Raw genomic sequence first — 18969 nt, forward strand, 5'->3', positions numbered from 1 at the left:
CCCCCCACCTCCAATGTACAGCCCCACCCCACCTACCCAACCTCCCCCAATGCACAGTTTCTATGTCAAATGTATATACTCTTCTTCTGGATTTTTTTTTAGTATCACAAACAGTACTGTATTTGAAAATCTGGTATGTCATAAATGTATAGATGTAGCAGTACTGTCTATCTGTATGTCATGTGTGTCATATGATGAATTGAAAATGGGGGACCCTGATGGAAACAAGACGAAAGTCTTTCTCAGGTCTGCATCCTCTTAACAATTGTATGTATTGAGCTGTACTGTACTGTACCCATTCTGCAATCTGTTAATAAACTTTTCATTCATTCATTCATTCATTCATTCATTCATTCATTCATTCATTCATTCATTCATTCATTCATTCATTCATTCATTCATTCATTCATTCATGTTAACATGCACTTTGGTGAGTTCTACCTCGTTTTTGTTGGCACCATTGGATTCATTGACCCTGAAAATGTGGGTTTAGCAGTTCAAATCAATGTTCTAGCTCATTTAGAAGCCGAAATATTACAAAACCTACATTTTCGGCGGCCATTTTGAAAATTCACCCGGGCAAATGGAAACATGGATTTTCTGAATCCTTATACAATATCCTTTCCAAAAATGTATAGTATTGCAAATCCCCAAGAAAATCCGACAAAAGTATATAGTGAACCTGACTACAGTCATTTTCGACCCACTCATGCATCGAAGGGTTAATGTAAAATGTAGAAGCTTTGTAACTACCACCATTGGATTCCTTGATCCTGAAAATGTAGGTTTAGAAGTTCAAATCAATGTTCTAGCTCATTTAGAAGCCGAGATATTACAAAACCTACATTTTACGGTGGCCATTTTGGAAATTCCAATATGACCGCCTTATAGACATCTGGGCAAATGTAAACATGGATTTTCTGATTCCTTATACAATTCCCTTTCCAAAAATGTATAGTTTTGCTAATCCCCAAAAAAGTCCAACGAAAGTTTAAATCACTTTATAATGAACCTGACTATATGTAATTTCATCTTTCCTTGTGACAATATTGTCACCCACTGTAACTGAGAAGCCGTCGGTCTTGCTGAGTTTGTTATTTGAACCGAAGAGAATGGACTCTGTTTTACCCAGGTGTAATGATAGTTTGTTATGAACATTGAACAATGAACATTGTTACTCAGCTGATAGAGTTGTGCCCTTCCTGATGACTTATCGTACAGAACTTGTAAGTCGCTTTGGATAAAAGCGTCAGGTAAATGACTAAATGTAAATGTTGTTATCAGCGAGCCAGGTGCAGATTCTGCCGAGTTCCGTGTCTTTTTGGTGAATGTGGTGTGATAACGTGTGTTCTTTTATCAAATTCCCATTGAATAGCTCCTGTATCCCTCTCCCTCTTCCTCCACTCTCTCCCCACCTACGGGGAAACTAACAAGTATCTAAACCCTTAAAGGGACGGGTTTTGTTACTGTGTCTTGCCCAGTGTGGGAAGAACTTTAGTCATTACCGTAGAGTGAGAGCACTAGGTGCCCAGTGTGGAAAGAGCTTTGATTCTTGTGTAAATTCATGTCAAAATAATAAGACTTTCACTAAAAGAGAGCTAAATGGGAACGTGTCTGTTAATGTGCATTCTGTCTAACCCTTTCCTTTCCGGGTAATGCTCATTATTGTTTAACCCTTTCCCCACCTATGCCACATTGGGACAGGTCTCTACTCGCCAATCAGGAAGGGTACTGCTTTGGGGAGAAAGTATATCATCCATCATTACTGCCATCGGGTGTGGGAGGGCACATGAAGTATTGGGGGAAGTGTGGGTGTGTGGGGAGCTACTGCTAATCGCCCTGGAGGGCAAGAAGGACCAGCGCACCACCCCTAGGTTAGTGAATCCTAGGCCCCATCCACTCCCTCTGCTAAACCTCCACTCCAATACTCCTGGCCTACAGTTGGGGACTCAGCCGGACCCAGCTCTGCTGCGTTCCCACTATCAGGTGGCAGTGTACATGTACATCCACTCCCATAAAGCAGGGATAATCCACCCTGCTACACAAGTATACCAACCAGACTAAACTAAACTGTTCCAAATCATTGCAATCACGTTTGTGGTGGTTTATTTTCTATCAAGCCAGTTGTGTTTTTTGTTGTTTTTTTGTTTCCTCTGCCAGGCTGTTGGTGTGGCTTAATTCGGTTCTGCGGAAAATAGTCGTTTTTTCGTTGTCCTCCAATTGTTCCTTTAATAACCACTACTATATTGTGTAAACATTGATCTGTTGGCCTGATTTATGCCAGCCTATAGCCTGACGCGCAAGTCATGGCTGTGTCATGCGCGTCTTTTCAGAACAAGACGCTTGAGGCGCAAAACTCGAGATGCGCGTTTAGCGACTGGCATAGATGCTGAGTACCATGCACTTCCGAATGAGTGGTTTGCGTATAGTTTTGTTTCCCACCTGATGCGAAGGATTTTGTATTCAAGAAACCATTCCAGTGGGGGGAATTATTACCGTTTGTGGGTGCGTAGCGAACTGCATGGCAACAATTGGATTACAATGCTCGATTATCCAAATACGCAAGTTTATTTCCCTTCCTTGCAGCCCGGTCTACCGATTCCTCTGTCTAATATCTGAGCTGCAGAAAATGGCTAAGAATTGATGGTTTATGTGTAAACCACATTTCAAAAGCAACATCATAGACGGTAAAGTTTCTTTTTTTGCGCATTGGGCTATAATAATGGAGCTATAGTACGCCAGTTTGATCATGCATTAGCTATGTGATATGTTTGCCATTATGTGTCGGTAACAGTAACCGATCAAGGCATTTCAAATGATATGAAGTTCCTATTGTTGTTGTGTTTTTACTTGACTATACTATAGCTTAGCTTGACTTAGCTATACCACCTGGTCCTGGTTCATGGATAGGTTGCCCGCTCGACAAATAGTCTACCCTCCTACACAACAAGCTACTTTCACTAAGTTTGAAAAACCAACTCCCCCCACTGTTTTCTATATGTTTACAGTCTCCAGCTGAGACTGAGATGGTCTAAGCAGCGATCATGTCACAGTTGTACTATCGGAAGACAGACAACTCCTCCTCGTACCGGGACCGCATCCCCCTGCGCATCGTGCGCTCCGAGTCGGAGCTCTCTGCCCTGGAGAGGTGCTATCTGGGGGCCGTGGAGAAGGGGGACTATGCGAGCGTCAAACAGGCTCTGGAGGAGGCTGAGATCTACTTCAGGATCAACATCAACTGCATCGACCCCCTGGGGCGCACAGCCCTCCTCATTGCCATCGAGAACGAGAACTTGGAGATCATTGAGCTGCTGCTTAGCTACAACGTGTATGTCGGAGATGCCTTGCTACACGCCATCCGCAAGGAGGTGGTGGGCGCCGTGGAACTCCTTCTCAACCACAAGAGACCCGGCAGTGGGAAGCAGGTACTCTACAACTAAACATGATGTTATTGATTATATGCTCACTTCTTTGTTGTATGTTATTTATATCATGTGTTGTTAACTAGCCCTTACAAAAGGGTATGACAGTAGTTTGATGGTTAATTGAGTTTTACCATGGCACTAGCTAGCCATTGTGGCCTTTAAAATAAGCATGGCATTTCCACCGGTAAAAGTCATGTATTGTCATGGTACCACTTTCACAATTATATAAAAAATATCACAAAATTTAAACCACGATGCCAATGGTAATATCATGTTATTTCCATCATTTTTTATCTTCAGCCCATTTCATCTCAACCTGTCACTGTTTATCTGCTGATTTTTGGTTATGAACCAAAAAAGAAGGAATGCCATGATAAGGGACAATAGATTATTAATAAGACTGCTCATATTCCAAGTGCTATTTGGTGAGACAAAGGTTGTGTAATCCTCAGACTGGACAGACCGGAGGTCTCTGTGGGTTGGGGAGGGAAGCACAAGCAAGGCTACACTCATTCAAATTAGGCTCTTACAGAAAATATCACATTGTAGCCGTCATCGTTTATTTAAATTTGTATTCATTGCATCCTATTTGTACATTCTGTTTGAAATGCAAATGACCACACGTACATGCCTTGGTGTTGATCATAAGCAAATTAGTCAATAGCCCAGAGCAGGTAGTGCCTCTGATCTGTCCTGTGAAAGAGATCCTGCTATTAGCTTTCCTGACACGTGATACATATAGTGATTTAAGATGAAAACCTCAAACCATCTGGTACCTCTGACATGTGGATTGCCACCCTCCTGTCCAGGGAACACTAGTAGTATTACTCTTACAGCTCAGGAGTGAGTTACATTTTACCTCTATGAATAATTTGTTCTCACACACTTTCAGAATTCCATCTCCTTATCCTCAACAGTTACATTCGTAAATAAGACTCTGCTTCATTGTCATCAGCGATGACTGGACAGCATCTCGAGATTCTCGACGCACTTTGTGCAATTGCAATGGGATACTGTATCATCTCATTATCCGAATTTCCCCAAGGGGATCAATAAAGGAATATCTCATCTTATCTTATCTTCTCATACTTTGTAACACAGAGACTCAACCAGTGCCCCAAGGTCATGAGCTCCAGTGGGCCTTGAGAATGTGCTCAAACGTTTAACGAATCAATATCAAACAATATAATTGCATCTAGTTGCTTGCTTAATATCATAACATTTCCTTAAAGTGAGTGCAGTTTGTGTCATGTTCTTCAGTTGTGTGTTTTTCTTGGCGTTGCTTTATGATCATATTATGCAAGGTTTTCTGTGATGTTTTCACTCAGTAAATAATTTGATGTGCCTTAGACTTTGGTGTTTTGCTGCTGTGTGGCACAACACCAGAGAGAGAGAGAGAGAGAGAGAGAGAGAGAGAGAGAGAGAGAGAGAGAGACTCTGAGAGAGAGAGAGAGAGAGAGAGAGAGAGAGAGAGAGAGAGAGAGGCACACATGCTCTTTTTCAGCAATGCATGGTTTCACACTCACACAGTTACTGTCAGGATGGAGGTAGGTGAGTTCCAATTGTTGTAGGCAATCACAGAGACGGAGAAGGTATACTCTTGAACAGGTTCGACTTTAATAGTAAAGAACACAAAGAGTAATACTAGGATACTATGCCAAGGCACGAGAACGAGAGAATAGATAATGGAGCTTAGTGGTGGTCCAGAACTGGAACCGGCCGCGTTATCTCCGAACGCCTATAGAGAAGACCTGACGAATGACAAGCAGAGGAAAGGAATGTTACATAGCCACCAAATACCAACATTCCACACACACCCCCGTGACAGCCAATCAGAAGCCAACCCCTAAGTGACAGCACTAAATGACAGGGAAAAAACAAGTGACAGCAATCAGGTGACAGATGACAGAGAAGGTGGGTGGTTCTCGACCGTAGTCAAGAACCAGAATCGTAACAGTTACACATTATAGACACCTGTGACTGGGAGCTGCCCGTCAGCACAACCACAGTCCTCTGCTGTAAGCCACACTGAGCAGCTCCACACTGAGCTGTTGAGTTTTGCTCAAAGGCACCTCGGCAGTGGGTGTCGAGGGAGGGGAGAGTGTTATTTAGCCACTTCCCCTGCCCATATTATCCGGTCGGTCTGGGGATCGAACCGGCAACCCTCTGGTCTCAAGCCCTGTCCTCTAATCTTTAAGCCACCGCCGCCCTAAAAGGTTGATACTCACTGCCTTAGACAGCAGGCATCAATATTGCATTACATTTCTTTCTGCAACGACGGAGAAGAACATTGGGCCTCATTCACCAATACTCTCTTATATATTTTCTCTTAACCGTCTGTTAAGAGAAAAATAAGAAAAGCCCCCGCTGCATTCATCAACCCGTTCTTAACGTCCAAATATGTTCTTACCCAGGTGTGTTGAATCATGATGAATCCCACTCATTCTAAACTGAAATGCGCGTTCTCGCTCTATTCATTTGCATTATACAGACACGCCCCGCCAGCCATTATAATACGAGAGCCGTGTACAAAACATGGGTCTGCATTGCATGAGCGGATCCCTGTATTCAACAGGTAGCGCTGGAGCGCTTTGCGACGGATCAAAATTTGATTCAAATGTATTGTCATCACTTATGGCTATATAGTGGAATAGACTGTATTAATATTCCATATTCCGTCACACACACACACACACACACACACACACACACACACACACACACACACACACACACACACACACACCTACACACACACACACACACACACACACACACACACACACACACACACACACACACACAAGTAGGCTTTGTCAATATTGAACGACGCTTGTCAAGAGCCAATCGCGCAGTAGGTTGGGAAATACTGGACTGAATGGCGCATAACGGTGTCTCTCTCTCTCTCTCTCTCTCTCTCTCTCTCTCTCTCTCTCTCTACCAAATCCATTCTGAGAACGGAACGCGCGACGCAGGTTGTTTATGTATTTATTTTTACTGTTTGCATACGAGGTGGTCCGCAAATGTTCTTGATTTAACAATCTAGTGGTCCGCATAAACAAGAAGTTGGGGAACCACTGAACTAGACGATCTCTAAATATGCGTTCTATGCGTACGGCCTGGGCGGCCAGAGCATCTAACTGTTCTAACAGCAATATATAATACATTTCAGAAGCAGAACGCATGCAATAAGTTATAATAATAATAATAATAATAATAATAATAATAATAATAATAATAATATTATTATTATTATTGAAAGGTTCTGGGTTTTTAAAGTCGTATTTGGGGGCAATTGACCAATGGTTTTTTTTATCTGGGTAAGAGTGCTCTCGACCACTCTTAGAATTTGGTCTTGTCTAAGAGAAAAGCAAAAATAAGAAAACATTGCTGAATCCCAGGTAAGAATAAAATAAGAAAAAATGCTAGTTAAGAACAAAATAAGAGGAAATCTGTTCTTATATCGCTTCGTGAATGAGGCCCATTGACTCCTACTTAAGCATTACATCTATACATACAGGAGTGTGTTATAGAAATTAGATCACACCTATGGGTTGTTGTTAGGCCCGAGGCGCAGCCGAGGGTCGTTAGACCCCCATAGGCGCGATCTAATTTCTATAACACACGACTTCAAGTGGTGTAATACTTTTATACAATGGCCGAATTCATCCAACCTTATTGCTATACAATAAACACACAGTAATGGAAGCATAATGGAGATTTATTCACAAAACCATCAGCAGAAAAACTAGGTAAAAAAATTAATAAAAAATTGCCTCTGTGTCTAGAAACAGCTGGGAGGTGCGGTGCTTCAAAGCATGCCATCTAACAAAGCCAATTACATAATCCAACATTGTGTAAACAACTAACATATTCCATTTAACGGTATCTTTTTTAAATTATTTGTTACGAATATATCCATACTTCCATTGTGTCCGGTAGGCTTGGGCGGTATAATTTTTTTCACACCGTCATACCATGATGACATAATACCCCGGTATACGGTATATGACGGTATGACTTTCATTTTCATCAGCGGGGGGGGGGGGGGGGGGGCAACCCGTGTTACCAAGTAAACAAATCATTGTTAGCTACTTAGCTCTCAGAATGGTAGTCAGAAGCCTGCACCGTTAGCGTTAGCATGTAGCCTAGCCATGGCAGACTATTTGATTCCTTAAGGGCTCGAAATTGCCTGGGTTTTGGTCATATGCTCCCGAAATGCTCCCGCTGTTTGGCTACTTCTATGTGCAGTGAAAACTACTCGAATGCTTTATAACCTAGTCGTTAATTTAGTTCAGGGTAATCTAAGATTAGCCGCAGAGATAACGCTAGTTAACGTGAGCTAACGCTAGTTAATCAAGCTCACAGAGAGAGATAAACAGCTGACAGCGGATAGTACAGGACAGTACAAATACAATAAAAAAGCGGGTGGGGGCTGTTGTGTAAACCTTGTACTCTTTAGTTCACATATAATAGCAAATAATATTTGCTTGCTCCACCAGTGCACCACAACAACACACACCAACTCTCGTCACAACGCTTTACGGTATTTTCACAGCACTGTCGCAACATTACCGTAAAACGTGAACACCGTTGTGACCCACTCGCTCCACTAGTGAGGACTGGTCTCGCCCTCTGCTGGCGCGTGTGTGCACTACACTCAAAACTCCGTTTCACTGTAATAGAAACTGAAGCGCATCTGTGATTTTGACGGTTTTGACGGTATTGATTTTCAATACCGTTGGGATTTCTAAATACCTGCCTACCGTAATACTGTCATACCGCCCAAGCCTAGTCCGGGACATCCAGTGAAATCGCTTCGTGCAACAGTGTCCTTTTGCAGAGGCAGGTTGCTACAAAGCATGCCATCTAACAGTGAAGTTACCGGTTGTTATTTGATTGATTGAAAATTGTATTACCAGATTGCAGAATGGGTACAATACAGTACAGCTCAATACACACAATTGTTAAGGGGATGCAGACCAGAGAAAGACTTTCGTCTTGTTTACATCAGGGTCCCCCATTTTCAATGCATCATAACATATATGACATACAGATAGACAGTGCTACATCTATACATAGGTTGCTACAAAGCATGCCATCTAACAGTGAAGTTAGCGGTTGTTATTTGATTGATTGATTGATTGATTGAAAATTTTATTAACAGATTGCAGAACGGGTACAATACAGTACAGCTCAATACACACAATTGTTAAGGGGATGCAGACCAGAGAAAGACTTTCATCTTGTTTACATCAGGGTCCCCCATTTTCAATGCATCATAACATATATGACATACAGATAGACAGTGCTACATCTATACATAGGTTGCTACAAAGCATGCCATCTAACAGTGAAGTTAGCGGTTGTTATTTGATTGATTGATTGAAAATTGTATTAACAGTGAAATGACAGTGTCCTTTTGAAGGAGAGAGAGGTTCTACAACGAATGCCATCTAACAACACACTTCCCGCGATTTATATTTTGTTTCACAATGAGTCATGACCAACCAATTACATAATCCAACATTGTGTAAGCAACTAACACATTCCACGTGACTTTATCATTTTTGAATGAGTCGTTATGACGATATCAATACATCCATTCATAAAGATTATTGTCCGCCATCTTGGTTTCATTCTAAAAACACGAACGGCGGAGTGATTCGGGAAAAAAGTTATTCGGTTGTGGGCGGGTTCTGGGATCACGTGGAGTGTGTTATGAGAAATAACAACGTCTGAAAGAAGTGTTTCAGCGAATCAGAATCAAGAAATTTGCATGCCATTGTATAATGTATAATAATCACCACATACTGTATAATTCACTCGTTCCAATACAGAGAGTGATACTAATCAAATCACAGTGATTCTGCTGAATCTCCCTTCAGACTGGATTCAGCTGCTTTGAAGGAAGCAGTCTTCACTGTCCCCTTTAGACTAAACATGATAAAGATGAGTGGAGGATGTGATTATAGGCACTGCCCCCTCTTGAGTCCCACATTAGTTTATTCTTCTCATCCGACTATTTCACTCTGCTGCAGGGTGCTACAGTAAGTGGCTATTTGTTCTACTGTATTCTACTGTAGTTCGTGTTAGAAGCTACAGTGGGCTTTCTGGGGTTTCTGTATCCTCATGTGAGATAAAAAGGGACCCGCGTTTGACTTACATTTTTTGACGTGTTGGTGAATTTGTGTTGGAAAAAGTGTTTGAACCTACTGGTTTTCTTCTATAATGGACTGTGTGTTTGCTTCCTTGCCTGGGGGGAACGGAGGAGCATAATTGCTTCAGCCCAGAAAGGCCAGCGAAACCCAGAGGCCATTATAGATTTGCTCTGTTTGATATATGTAATGGCCAGAGGCCGTATCCATCACACACACGGGGATGAAGTTCAGCCCATTTCATCTCAACCTGTCACTGTTTATCTGCTTAGTTGTCAGGGTTGATGACGGGATGGTGTCTCGTTGTAGGTCTGTCTTCGACTAAAGACTTAGTTGACTAATAACGAATCTCAAAACATTTTTGAATCTCCCTTCATTATCCTTCTGCGTTTTAATGTCACACATGTTAAAAGAGCAACATATATTTGTGATAATGACTTGGATGCCAGAGATGTGCATAGCATTTTCTAAGTACCTCATTGAGCATAAATGGGGGCGACAGTGGCTCAGGAGGTAGAGTGGTCGCCTGGTAATCGGAAGGTTCCCGGTCCTCCCAGGCAGCACGTCGAAGTGTCCTTGAGCAAGACATTTATCCCCTAACTGCTCCCGATGAGCAGGTTGGCACCTTGCATGGTCGCCTCTGCCGTCTGTGTGTGAACGTGTGTGTGTGTGTGAATGTGTGAGTGAATGGGTGAATGTGAGGAACAAAAACAATTGTAAAGCACTTTGGATAAAAGCCATATAAATGCATTAGTTACCAAATGAAAAGTGGTAGAGTAAGAAGACCACGATGACAACCGACCGGTTGACTAGCCAGCTGAAAAGAAGAGGCAGCCCAAGTGTATTGCAAGTGGTTTGATAAAGACGCACTGCACTGTGTGGTTAATTGTATTTCCCGACTTAACTGCATGGTCTTCTCTCGTCGTGTCAAAAGGTGCCACCGATTCTCCTGGACAAGCAGTTCTCCGACTTCACCCCGGACATCACCCCCATCATCCTGGCGGCCCACACCAACAACTACGAGATCATCAAGCTGCTGGTGCAGCGCGGCGTCTCCATACCTCAGCCGCACACCGTGCGCTGCGACTGCGGGGAGTGCGTGTCGGGCTCGGACGTGGACAGCCTGCGGCACTCGCGGTCGCGCCTCAACATCTACAAGGCCCTAGGCAGCCCGTCGCTCATCGCCCTCTCCAGCGAGGACCCGTTCCTCACCGCCTTCCAGCTCAGCTGGGAGCTGCAGGAGCTCAGCACGGTGGAGAACGAGTTCAAGGCCGAGTACGAGGAGCTGGCCGGCATGTGCAAGCAGTTCGCCAAGGACCTCCTGGACCAGACGCGCAGCTCCAAGGAGCTGGAGATCATCCTCAACTACCGCGACGACCTCAACCCCCTGCTGGACGAGAACACCAACGACCTGGCCAGGCTGAAGCTGGCCATCAGATACCGTCAGAAAGAGGTAAGCGCCGTGTCGGCCCCCTGCGCAAACAGCTGCTCCCAAAGTGGTTTCCATGGCGCCCTGGGAGTGCACGGTGAGTGACTGTGCAGCGGTGCTGCAGAATCTACTCATTCTAACTTCCTATGTTGTACTGGTAATTGTAACATTCCCGGTTCGATTCCCGCTCCTTCCGGTCCTTGAGCAAGACACTTAACTCCTAATTGCTCCCAAAGAGCCGGTTGGCACCTTGCATGGTTGCCACCGCCGTCTGTGTGTGGATGTGTGAGTGAATGGGTGAATGTGAAGATTGCGCTCATTAATTAATCATTACCATATGCAAATGTCATGGATTGTCAAGCCCCGTCAAGCACAACGCTTGCTTATTGCCAGGTGCAGCCAAATGCCTCCCGTAATTGTAACGTAATACTTTAAATACACAGAAACTATTTCACAGTATGTTGGTCCAGCATTGGGTTCAGGACTGGGCCAATGGGCCATATGCCCAAAATATCATATCACAAAACTTCAGAATTTTTATGGAATAACGGTATGCAACGGTTTAGTTTTCTAGTACAAATTACAATGTCCTGACAGATCTTTTTTATGTCTTTATCTCGTAATACAATTGTCATAATGCTATTTCATTAAAATTGTCTCTTTCATTTAACTTTTTAACACTGCTCTTTTTGAATAACTTAAAAATATACATTATATATATTATATATAATATAATAATATATATATATATATATTATAGTAGTAGCATGTTTGGGGAAAAAAATCAAAAAAGGATCCGCCACTCTACCGTCCAATACGCCCTCAGCCAGATGCCTGCTGGATGCTGTTTTGTGCCACAGTAATCTGCATTGCTGCTGAATGTCTAACTTTTATTGTGTTTTTTTTGGGTTGTTTCCTGTGGGAAAGCAATGGTAGGATGAGCTGGAAATGGTCTAAGATGGTGAAGATGTCCTGTGGGAATTCAAAACGGAGAGTAATTGCCCAGCTGGCTCTTACCACTGCATTACAGTTGCCCTGTCAGACGGTCCCATGGCACTTGGGGCAATTATGGATAATGATGAAATAGTAAACCAGCGGAGCGCTTACCATGGAACTCACTGGGTGCTTTAGGGAACCTTTTTACTGCCCTTCAATGTTTTCACTGGAATATCTGTCATTCGAGATGTAATGACAATTTTAATAAATGCTTTTTTTTATCCTTTTAAAAGAACACATTTTTATTGCACTGAAGCACAAATTCACAGAATGAGGTATTCCCTCTTAACTGTTAGGAATCACGTCAATATATCTTTGATGAAAGGCATATAATTACAACAAAGATAATACCATAGCTATTCAATGCAATAGGTCTGTGAAATAGTGAGCACTGAACAACGTAGGTGCAATACATTGCTTTAACAACAATAACATTGAAAGTTATCATACAATAATCGGGGGTCATATAATATGAAGTCAAGGTTTTCGAGGTGGATCGACATCTCCCCCTTTTGGATGGCAAGAATACTGCAGTTACAATTGGACTGAATGAAAACCGTCATAAATGTTTCCCCTCCCAATAATATTATAGGCTACAGAATAATGTCTAAGTAACTACCCTGACATTTCATTAATTTTGTACTATTGGATTATATATTGTATTGTTGTAAAATAACAACTGCACAATGAGTTTTGGCTTTTCTTGCACCCCTCTTGTCATTATGATATCTGTGTTTTCATTTCATAGTCGACTAAACACACCCTCCTCATTCAGTCCTCAACACACCCTGTTTCACACTAAGTCATTCAACAACCTGACAACATTAACAAAGGCAAATGTACTCTCAGAGAGAGAGAGAGAGAGAGAGAGAGAGAGAGAGAGAGAGAGAGAGAGAGAGAGAGAGAGAGAGAGAGAGAGAGAGAGAGAGAGAGAGAGAGAGAGAGAGAAAGAGAGAGGCACACTGGTAAGACTGATATGTACAGTAACTCTGTATTTCAAATCTTATTAGCCATATAATAGCTTTAGCTTAATGTGACTAGACTCTTTTTTTGGGGAAAGTATCCAGATCGGGTACCCCCCCCCCCCCCCCCCCCCCTTGCCCAGCCGGCACTGTCCCCGGAAATGTACAAAAGAGTCAAAAGTGTAATGATATGATTTCATAAAATACATTAACTCATCTTCTCACACATATCCATTAACCCATTTGAGTGTCTTGTCTAGCATTTCCTTTGTTTTCCTTCTGCTTTGGTATTTATTTTTTCTTCTTGTGTCAAAACAGTAGGCTGCTAGCGTTTGCTTGTTTATAATGAATCCCCAGCGTGTGTCCAGAAAATTACTTGGATCCTGCAGATCATTCGATTGTCAAAGCGTCATTATACAGGTACCGTGAGTTAGGCTTCACGACGCTTTAATGTATAGACGTAAAAAAAAACGTACATAAAAGAGGATATCTTTGCATAGTCTCTATGGCTATGCTATATTCACGCACAGTATACAGGTTCAATGCTATAGCTCTGGCCAATAATGAGCACTGGACAAGATACAGAATCAATTGTGTTGTAGTCCTGAGCTCTGGATGTGCTTTGAGCTTCTTTTGAGATGGGAGGGTGGAAAAAAAATGTAAGAAAAAAGAATTCCAAATAAAAATACCACCTTAATTCATGAGGCTTCTTCTGGCTCCATTCATTCCGTCGTGCCTTGTACCACGAGAACAGATAAGGAGACACCCAAGATGTCTGATCCTCTGAATTGATGAATGACCTCATCACCCAGAATTCAATGCTCCACAGCCCCGTAATGGGGATCCATTTGGCCCTAACCTGGTTAGGCAGAGATTATCCTCCATCACCGAGAGCGCAGATGTCCAGCAGATGTTTATATCAAATCTCAGAAGGCAAAGAAAATAGTTTATGGAAAACGGATTTAACAACCACTCCTTAACAGGGCGACAGGGAGTTCTCTAAAATGTTTATCCACTACAGACTCTCTTGTCACTTTTACATCTCCCACGGGCGAATTGAGAAAGAGATGACGTCATTTTAGACGTTTGGCACGCGTAGGTTGGCATTGTAATAACATGTCATGTATTTTCCCCTCTCTCTCTCTCTCTTTTCCCACACTCTCTCAGTTTATCGCGCAGCCCAACTGTCAGCAGCTGCTGGCGTGCCGTTGGTACGACGAGTTCCCCGGCTGGAGGCGGCGACACTGGGCGGGGAAGTTCGTCACCTGCGTCTTCATCGGCCTCCTCTTCCCGCTCTTCTCCGTCTTCTACCTGGTCTCCCCGAAGAGCCGCTGCGGACTGTTCATCCGCAAGCCCTTCATCAAGTTCATCTGCCACACGGCGTCGTACCTCACCTTCCTCTTCCTGCTCCTCCTGGCCTCGCAGCACATCGCCTCCACGCACCCCAACCGGCAGGGCCCCGCGCCCACCCCCGTGGAGTGGATGATCCTGCCCTGGGTCGTAGGTAATCGCACGCTCACACACACACACACACACACACACACACACCACACACACACACACACACACACACACACACACACACACACACACACACACACACACACACACACACACACACACACACACAATGTTTCTCATTTGACTTCGATTAAGGTTAGGGTCCACATTTTAAATCAGATTCCAAATCCAAACTATTTGGATGGGATACACCTTTAAAACTATTTGGGTGGAATAAAACTTTTAAGTTCGTCGACACCTCCCATAAATCTCTACGACGGCATGAGATATGAAAGGGAGCGGGGCTTATTTCAATGGACAATGATGAAAATGTATTCAAATGTTTTTAATACATCAACGGCAATAGGTTCACACTGTGCATGTTGTAAACAGGTACCAGAGAGCTGATGACCAGCGGACGTTGTGTAGAGTCACCGTCTTTCGTTCAGGTGTAACATCACGCTGAACATGTTCAATACATTTCAATGCACAATGATGGAAATACATTTTCTTTTTTAAATACTTCCCGTTGACCGATCTGAAAGAGATTCTAGAATCCCAGGTCCCTGGCCCGCTGTCCGCCTTTGAGCAATGTTTCATCCGAATCGACCCTGTAGTTTGCGAGAGTAGCTGCTGACAGAAATATAGACACACAGATTGACTCACGCACAGCTTGACTCACGCACAGATGCACCGATTATATGATCTCCTCCCTGGCTGAAGCCTGGTGGAGATAATAGCATCTGATCATGTGATAGAGCAACTTCTCAGGGACTCAACAATTCGTTTTCTTTGATGATCAGACAAACCAACGCATAGATAAGGTCACCAGAAACTGAAATATGAAATATGGCGAAGCTTAAAAGGATTGTTTTTTGACATGAAGTGGTATGACATACTTGCCAGTAGTGGAATTGATAGCTATTAGCTTACTTGCAGAGGCCCTGGTCGGAGACCTAGCATTAACATGTGATCTGGGTGATCGGATCACAGTTCACACCTGGCATTAGAATGTGTCCACGTGCGTCTCGAGTGACCACTTGTGATCGGATCTCGCTTCCCTCGCTCAGTATGCAAATAAACACTGAGACCTGCATGCTATTGAAGACACATGTGAATTAGATAATGTGATAGAAAGCATGCATTGTTTCCATTAAAATGTACAATGTTACTGTGGAATCCCTTTCATTTAGAGATACTACACGACTCTTAAAATGCTTGCAGTGAAAATAGGCATCATTATTAATAATAACAATAATAATAATAATAATAATAATAATAATAATAATAATAATAATAATAATAATAATAATAATAATAATAATAATAATAATAATAATAATAATAATAATAATAATAATAATAAATAATAATAATAATAATAATAATAATAATAATAATAATAATAATGAACTTTATTTGTATAGCACCTTTCATACAAGAATTGCAGCTAGAAGTGCTTCACAGCAGTACAAAAGACATAGGCAGAACATTTGCAGAAAATGAGCAGATCAAGAGCAATGCATAACGTGCAGACATAAAATCCGTTCAGCGGCTCTCTAGTTACATGCCGATATGTTCGGCGTGCGCCGAAGCACATGGCTGACTTTATATTTTTCCAAATACCACTCCCGAAGTCCGAGCCTCTACCTCTGTCAATCATTTGGCGATCTCGAAAATTATTGGACAGGGTTGTAACGAATGAGTGTGGCTTTCCAATGGTACCCCAGTGGGAATTAGCGAATCAGGGATCTAGGTGAAAAGTCACGAGCCAAACCAAGAAGATAATTCTCTGTCAAATGCATTTAAGTCTATGAGAAAATAGTTTTTTGAGCTTTCTCACGCTCTATATCACTCATTTCTGAACGAATCTTTATGAAATTTGGACATGTACTTCAGCCATACCGATTTCTTTTGATATACTACTTCTGATATTGCAACTACTACAGAAATACATGAGTAACAAGTTTTTCTACAACTCAAGTTCAGACCTTGAGTTTCATTAGCATTAAAAGTGAATTATTTATTATACTTTATTGTACCATAACCTTCAAAATGTCATCGTTCAAAAGAGACCAGGCTCATGCATGTGCTATAAGTATAAAGTATAGTATTTTGGTTTTCAAAAAAGGTATGCAGTCCTCAAAAATGAGAAACACTAAATAATCTGCTGGCCAGTTATGATTTTGGCTGTCTACTAAAGCCGATCGGCCAATCTCATGAAATCACATACTGTAGCACTTTACTTGCGTGTACATTCCATGCTAGGGATTCATATTTTTCTACAAAATCTTCAGAGCATTTTCTGTCCTGGGAGTGTAGAAGCACACTGAGGCATAACCTCAGCCGCCAGTCAAAACGCAACGGTCATAATTCAGTATGCAGCTGCAGGACTAAAGGAGAAATATGCATAAACCAATGGATCTCAACCTGGCAGCTTTATTTGATGTTATATTAATAATTATTACGGCAAAAGAACACCATTTACGTTATTCATCAGTATTAGAAAAGCTAATATAAGCCCTACCAGAATCCAGGGGTGAATTCAGACCTATATTGATATACTGTAGGCTTGAAACGGCATATTTGCCATTTCTATCAGTGATGGTCTCCCATAATGAGGAGGCATAAAAGCACTCCATAAAACATGGATCTTTGTGGGGAAAGGATTGACGGGACACTGGAACATTACTCAGGAGGCTTTTAAGCAGTTAAAAGAACTGCCTGCAGAGCAACTATTGGGATAGGAAAGAGCTTTAATTAGGCTAATAATTGTTTTGTTGATGTCTGCGATTATGAGAAAGCATGGGGCTGCTGACAGGGGCACGGCAAGACCACATTATAATAGAGGACTTCCACCACAAAGTCCTCCATTATAATCCATTTTATAATCCATTTTTACTTTGGATTCGTTCAACATGATTTTCTTTGAGTGGCAGCACTAATATATCCCACATAATATGGGTGTTTCGGAAAGAAATCATGAATAAACTCGGCTCGCACAACTTGAGAGCCAACTGGAGACAAGGAAAAGGAGGAAGAAAGGGAGAGCGGATACTTCCGCCTTTCAGCATAGAATTATATGACTCCAGAAGACACGACATAGTTGACTCGGCGGTTCTTCAATGTGGCCCGGGCCGGGACGCATCTGCTGACAGACTGTGGCTATAATGTGGCCCAGATCACCTCTGAATGTGGTCTGAGCGATGGGATCAATGCGTCCTCGATGCGTCACAGGGTGCGTCTCCTGTACTCAGAGCTGGCCACTTGTGAATCGGATCATCCGAGGTGCACGACTGCACGTTATTGCGACAGTGGCTCAGGAGGTAGAGCAGTCGTCTGGTAATCCGGAGGTTCCTGGTTTCGATTCCCGCTCCTCCCGGGCAGCGTGCCGATGTGTCCTTGAGCAAGACACGTAACCCCCTCTAATTGCTCCCGATGAGCAGGTTGGCACCTTGCGTGGTTGCCTCTGCCGTCGGTGTGTGAATGGGTAAAATGTGAGGAACAAAATGTAAAGCGCTATATAAATGCAGCCATTTACCATTTATTTACTGTTTAATGCCAGGTCTGAACAGAGACCCGCAGTTGAAGTTCTGGTGGTGTTCCGAGTGAGCCGGGCAGCTTTAGACCGGCAGCACACTGGGTTCCATAACAAAAAGGTTTTTAATCCACACCATGACATGCAAGCAAAGGTCTTAACCATCTACAACAAAAAATACCACAGTCGTTGTGTATTTCCTGATTCTTCTCCCAATACTTATTTTACTGTCTATTTGCACTATTTTGTTTCTTAAAGAAGGCAGTGTATAGACCACCGCAACACTTCCGGTATTCTGAAATCATGGAGGAGAGAGCGGGGGGAGAAAATGAATGAATGTGGATGAGAGCCTTGCCATTAAGTGGTTGTAGCTACGGCTATGGGGGTGCTGGAGACATGATCCAATATACTTTTATACGCCTGAGTCTCCTGAACACGGAGAGACCAATCCCAAATCTCGGCCGAGCTATAGTAACTTTTTCGCACCTACTCCCCAACTCCGCATGCGCAGATTGCCCACGGAGTCTCTCTGGATTGTCCAGAGATCTAGGTTTATCAATCTGCGCATGCAGAGTTGGGGAGTAGGTGTGCGAAAAAGTTACTATAGCTCTGCCAAGAAAGTGCCAATCGACTTGGGATTGGTGTCTCCAGCACCCCCACAGCCGTAGCTACAACCATTAATGTCAAGGCTCTCATCCACATTCATTCATTTTCTCCCCCCCGCTCTCTCCTCCATGAGCTCAATGTAATGCGGAAGTGCAGTGGTCTATTACTATGCACTGGGGCTATCTATCTAGCTGCTTCCACGATATTGTATCATCTGAGAGAAGAATCTCTCTAGGGGCCGGCTCTAGCTATGGGCAGGGGTGGGCTCAGCCCAACCAATCAAAAGTTAAGAAAAACACGTGTGGGTAGCCCTCCCACGTCGCCCACTGCCTCCCCTCCCCTCTTCTTGTCATGT

General features: G+C 42.9%; 1 protein-coding gene across 2 annotated transcripts in view; it reads left to right on the forward strand.

The window, feature by feature from the left end:
* Positions 1 to 2403: 2403 nt before the first annotated feature.
* Positions 2404 to 18969, forward strand: part of LOC311227856 (short transient receptor potential channel 4-like) — a 50630-nt gene continuing 34064 nt past the window's right edge. Inside the window, exons 1-4 of one of the 2 annotated variants that reach the window (XM_084313698.1) lie at positions 2404 to 2687; positions 3009 to 3425; positions 10518 to 11036; positions 14138 to 14474. In XM_084313698.1, the coding sequence (XP_084169824.1) occupies positions 3045 to 3425; positions 10518 to 11036; positions 14138 to 14474 (1237 nt within the window). In that variant the 5' untranslated portion in view covers positions 2404 to 2687; positions 3009 to 3044. The remainder of the gene's footprint in view (positions 2688 to 3008; positions 3426 to 10517; positions 11037 to 14137; positions 14475 to 18969) is intronic. The other variant, XM_084313699.1, reaches the window with a different exon arrangement.

The sequence above is a fragment of the Notolepis coatsorum genome (genome assembly GCF_963971535.1).
Source record: "Notolepis coatsorum genome assembly, chromosome: 1".
Lineage (NCBI taxonomy): Eukaryota > Metazoa > Chordata > Actinopteri > Aulopiformes > Paralepididae > Notolepis > Notolepis coatsorum.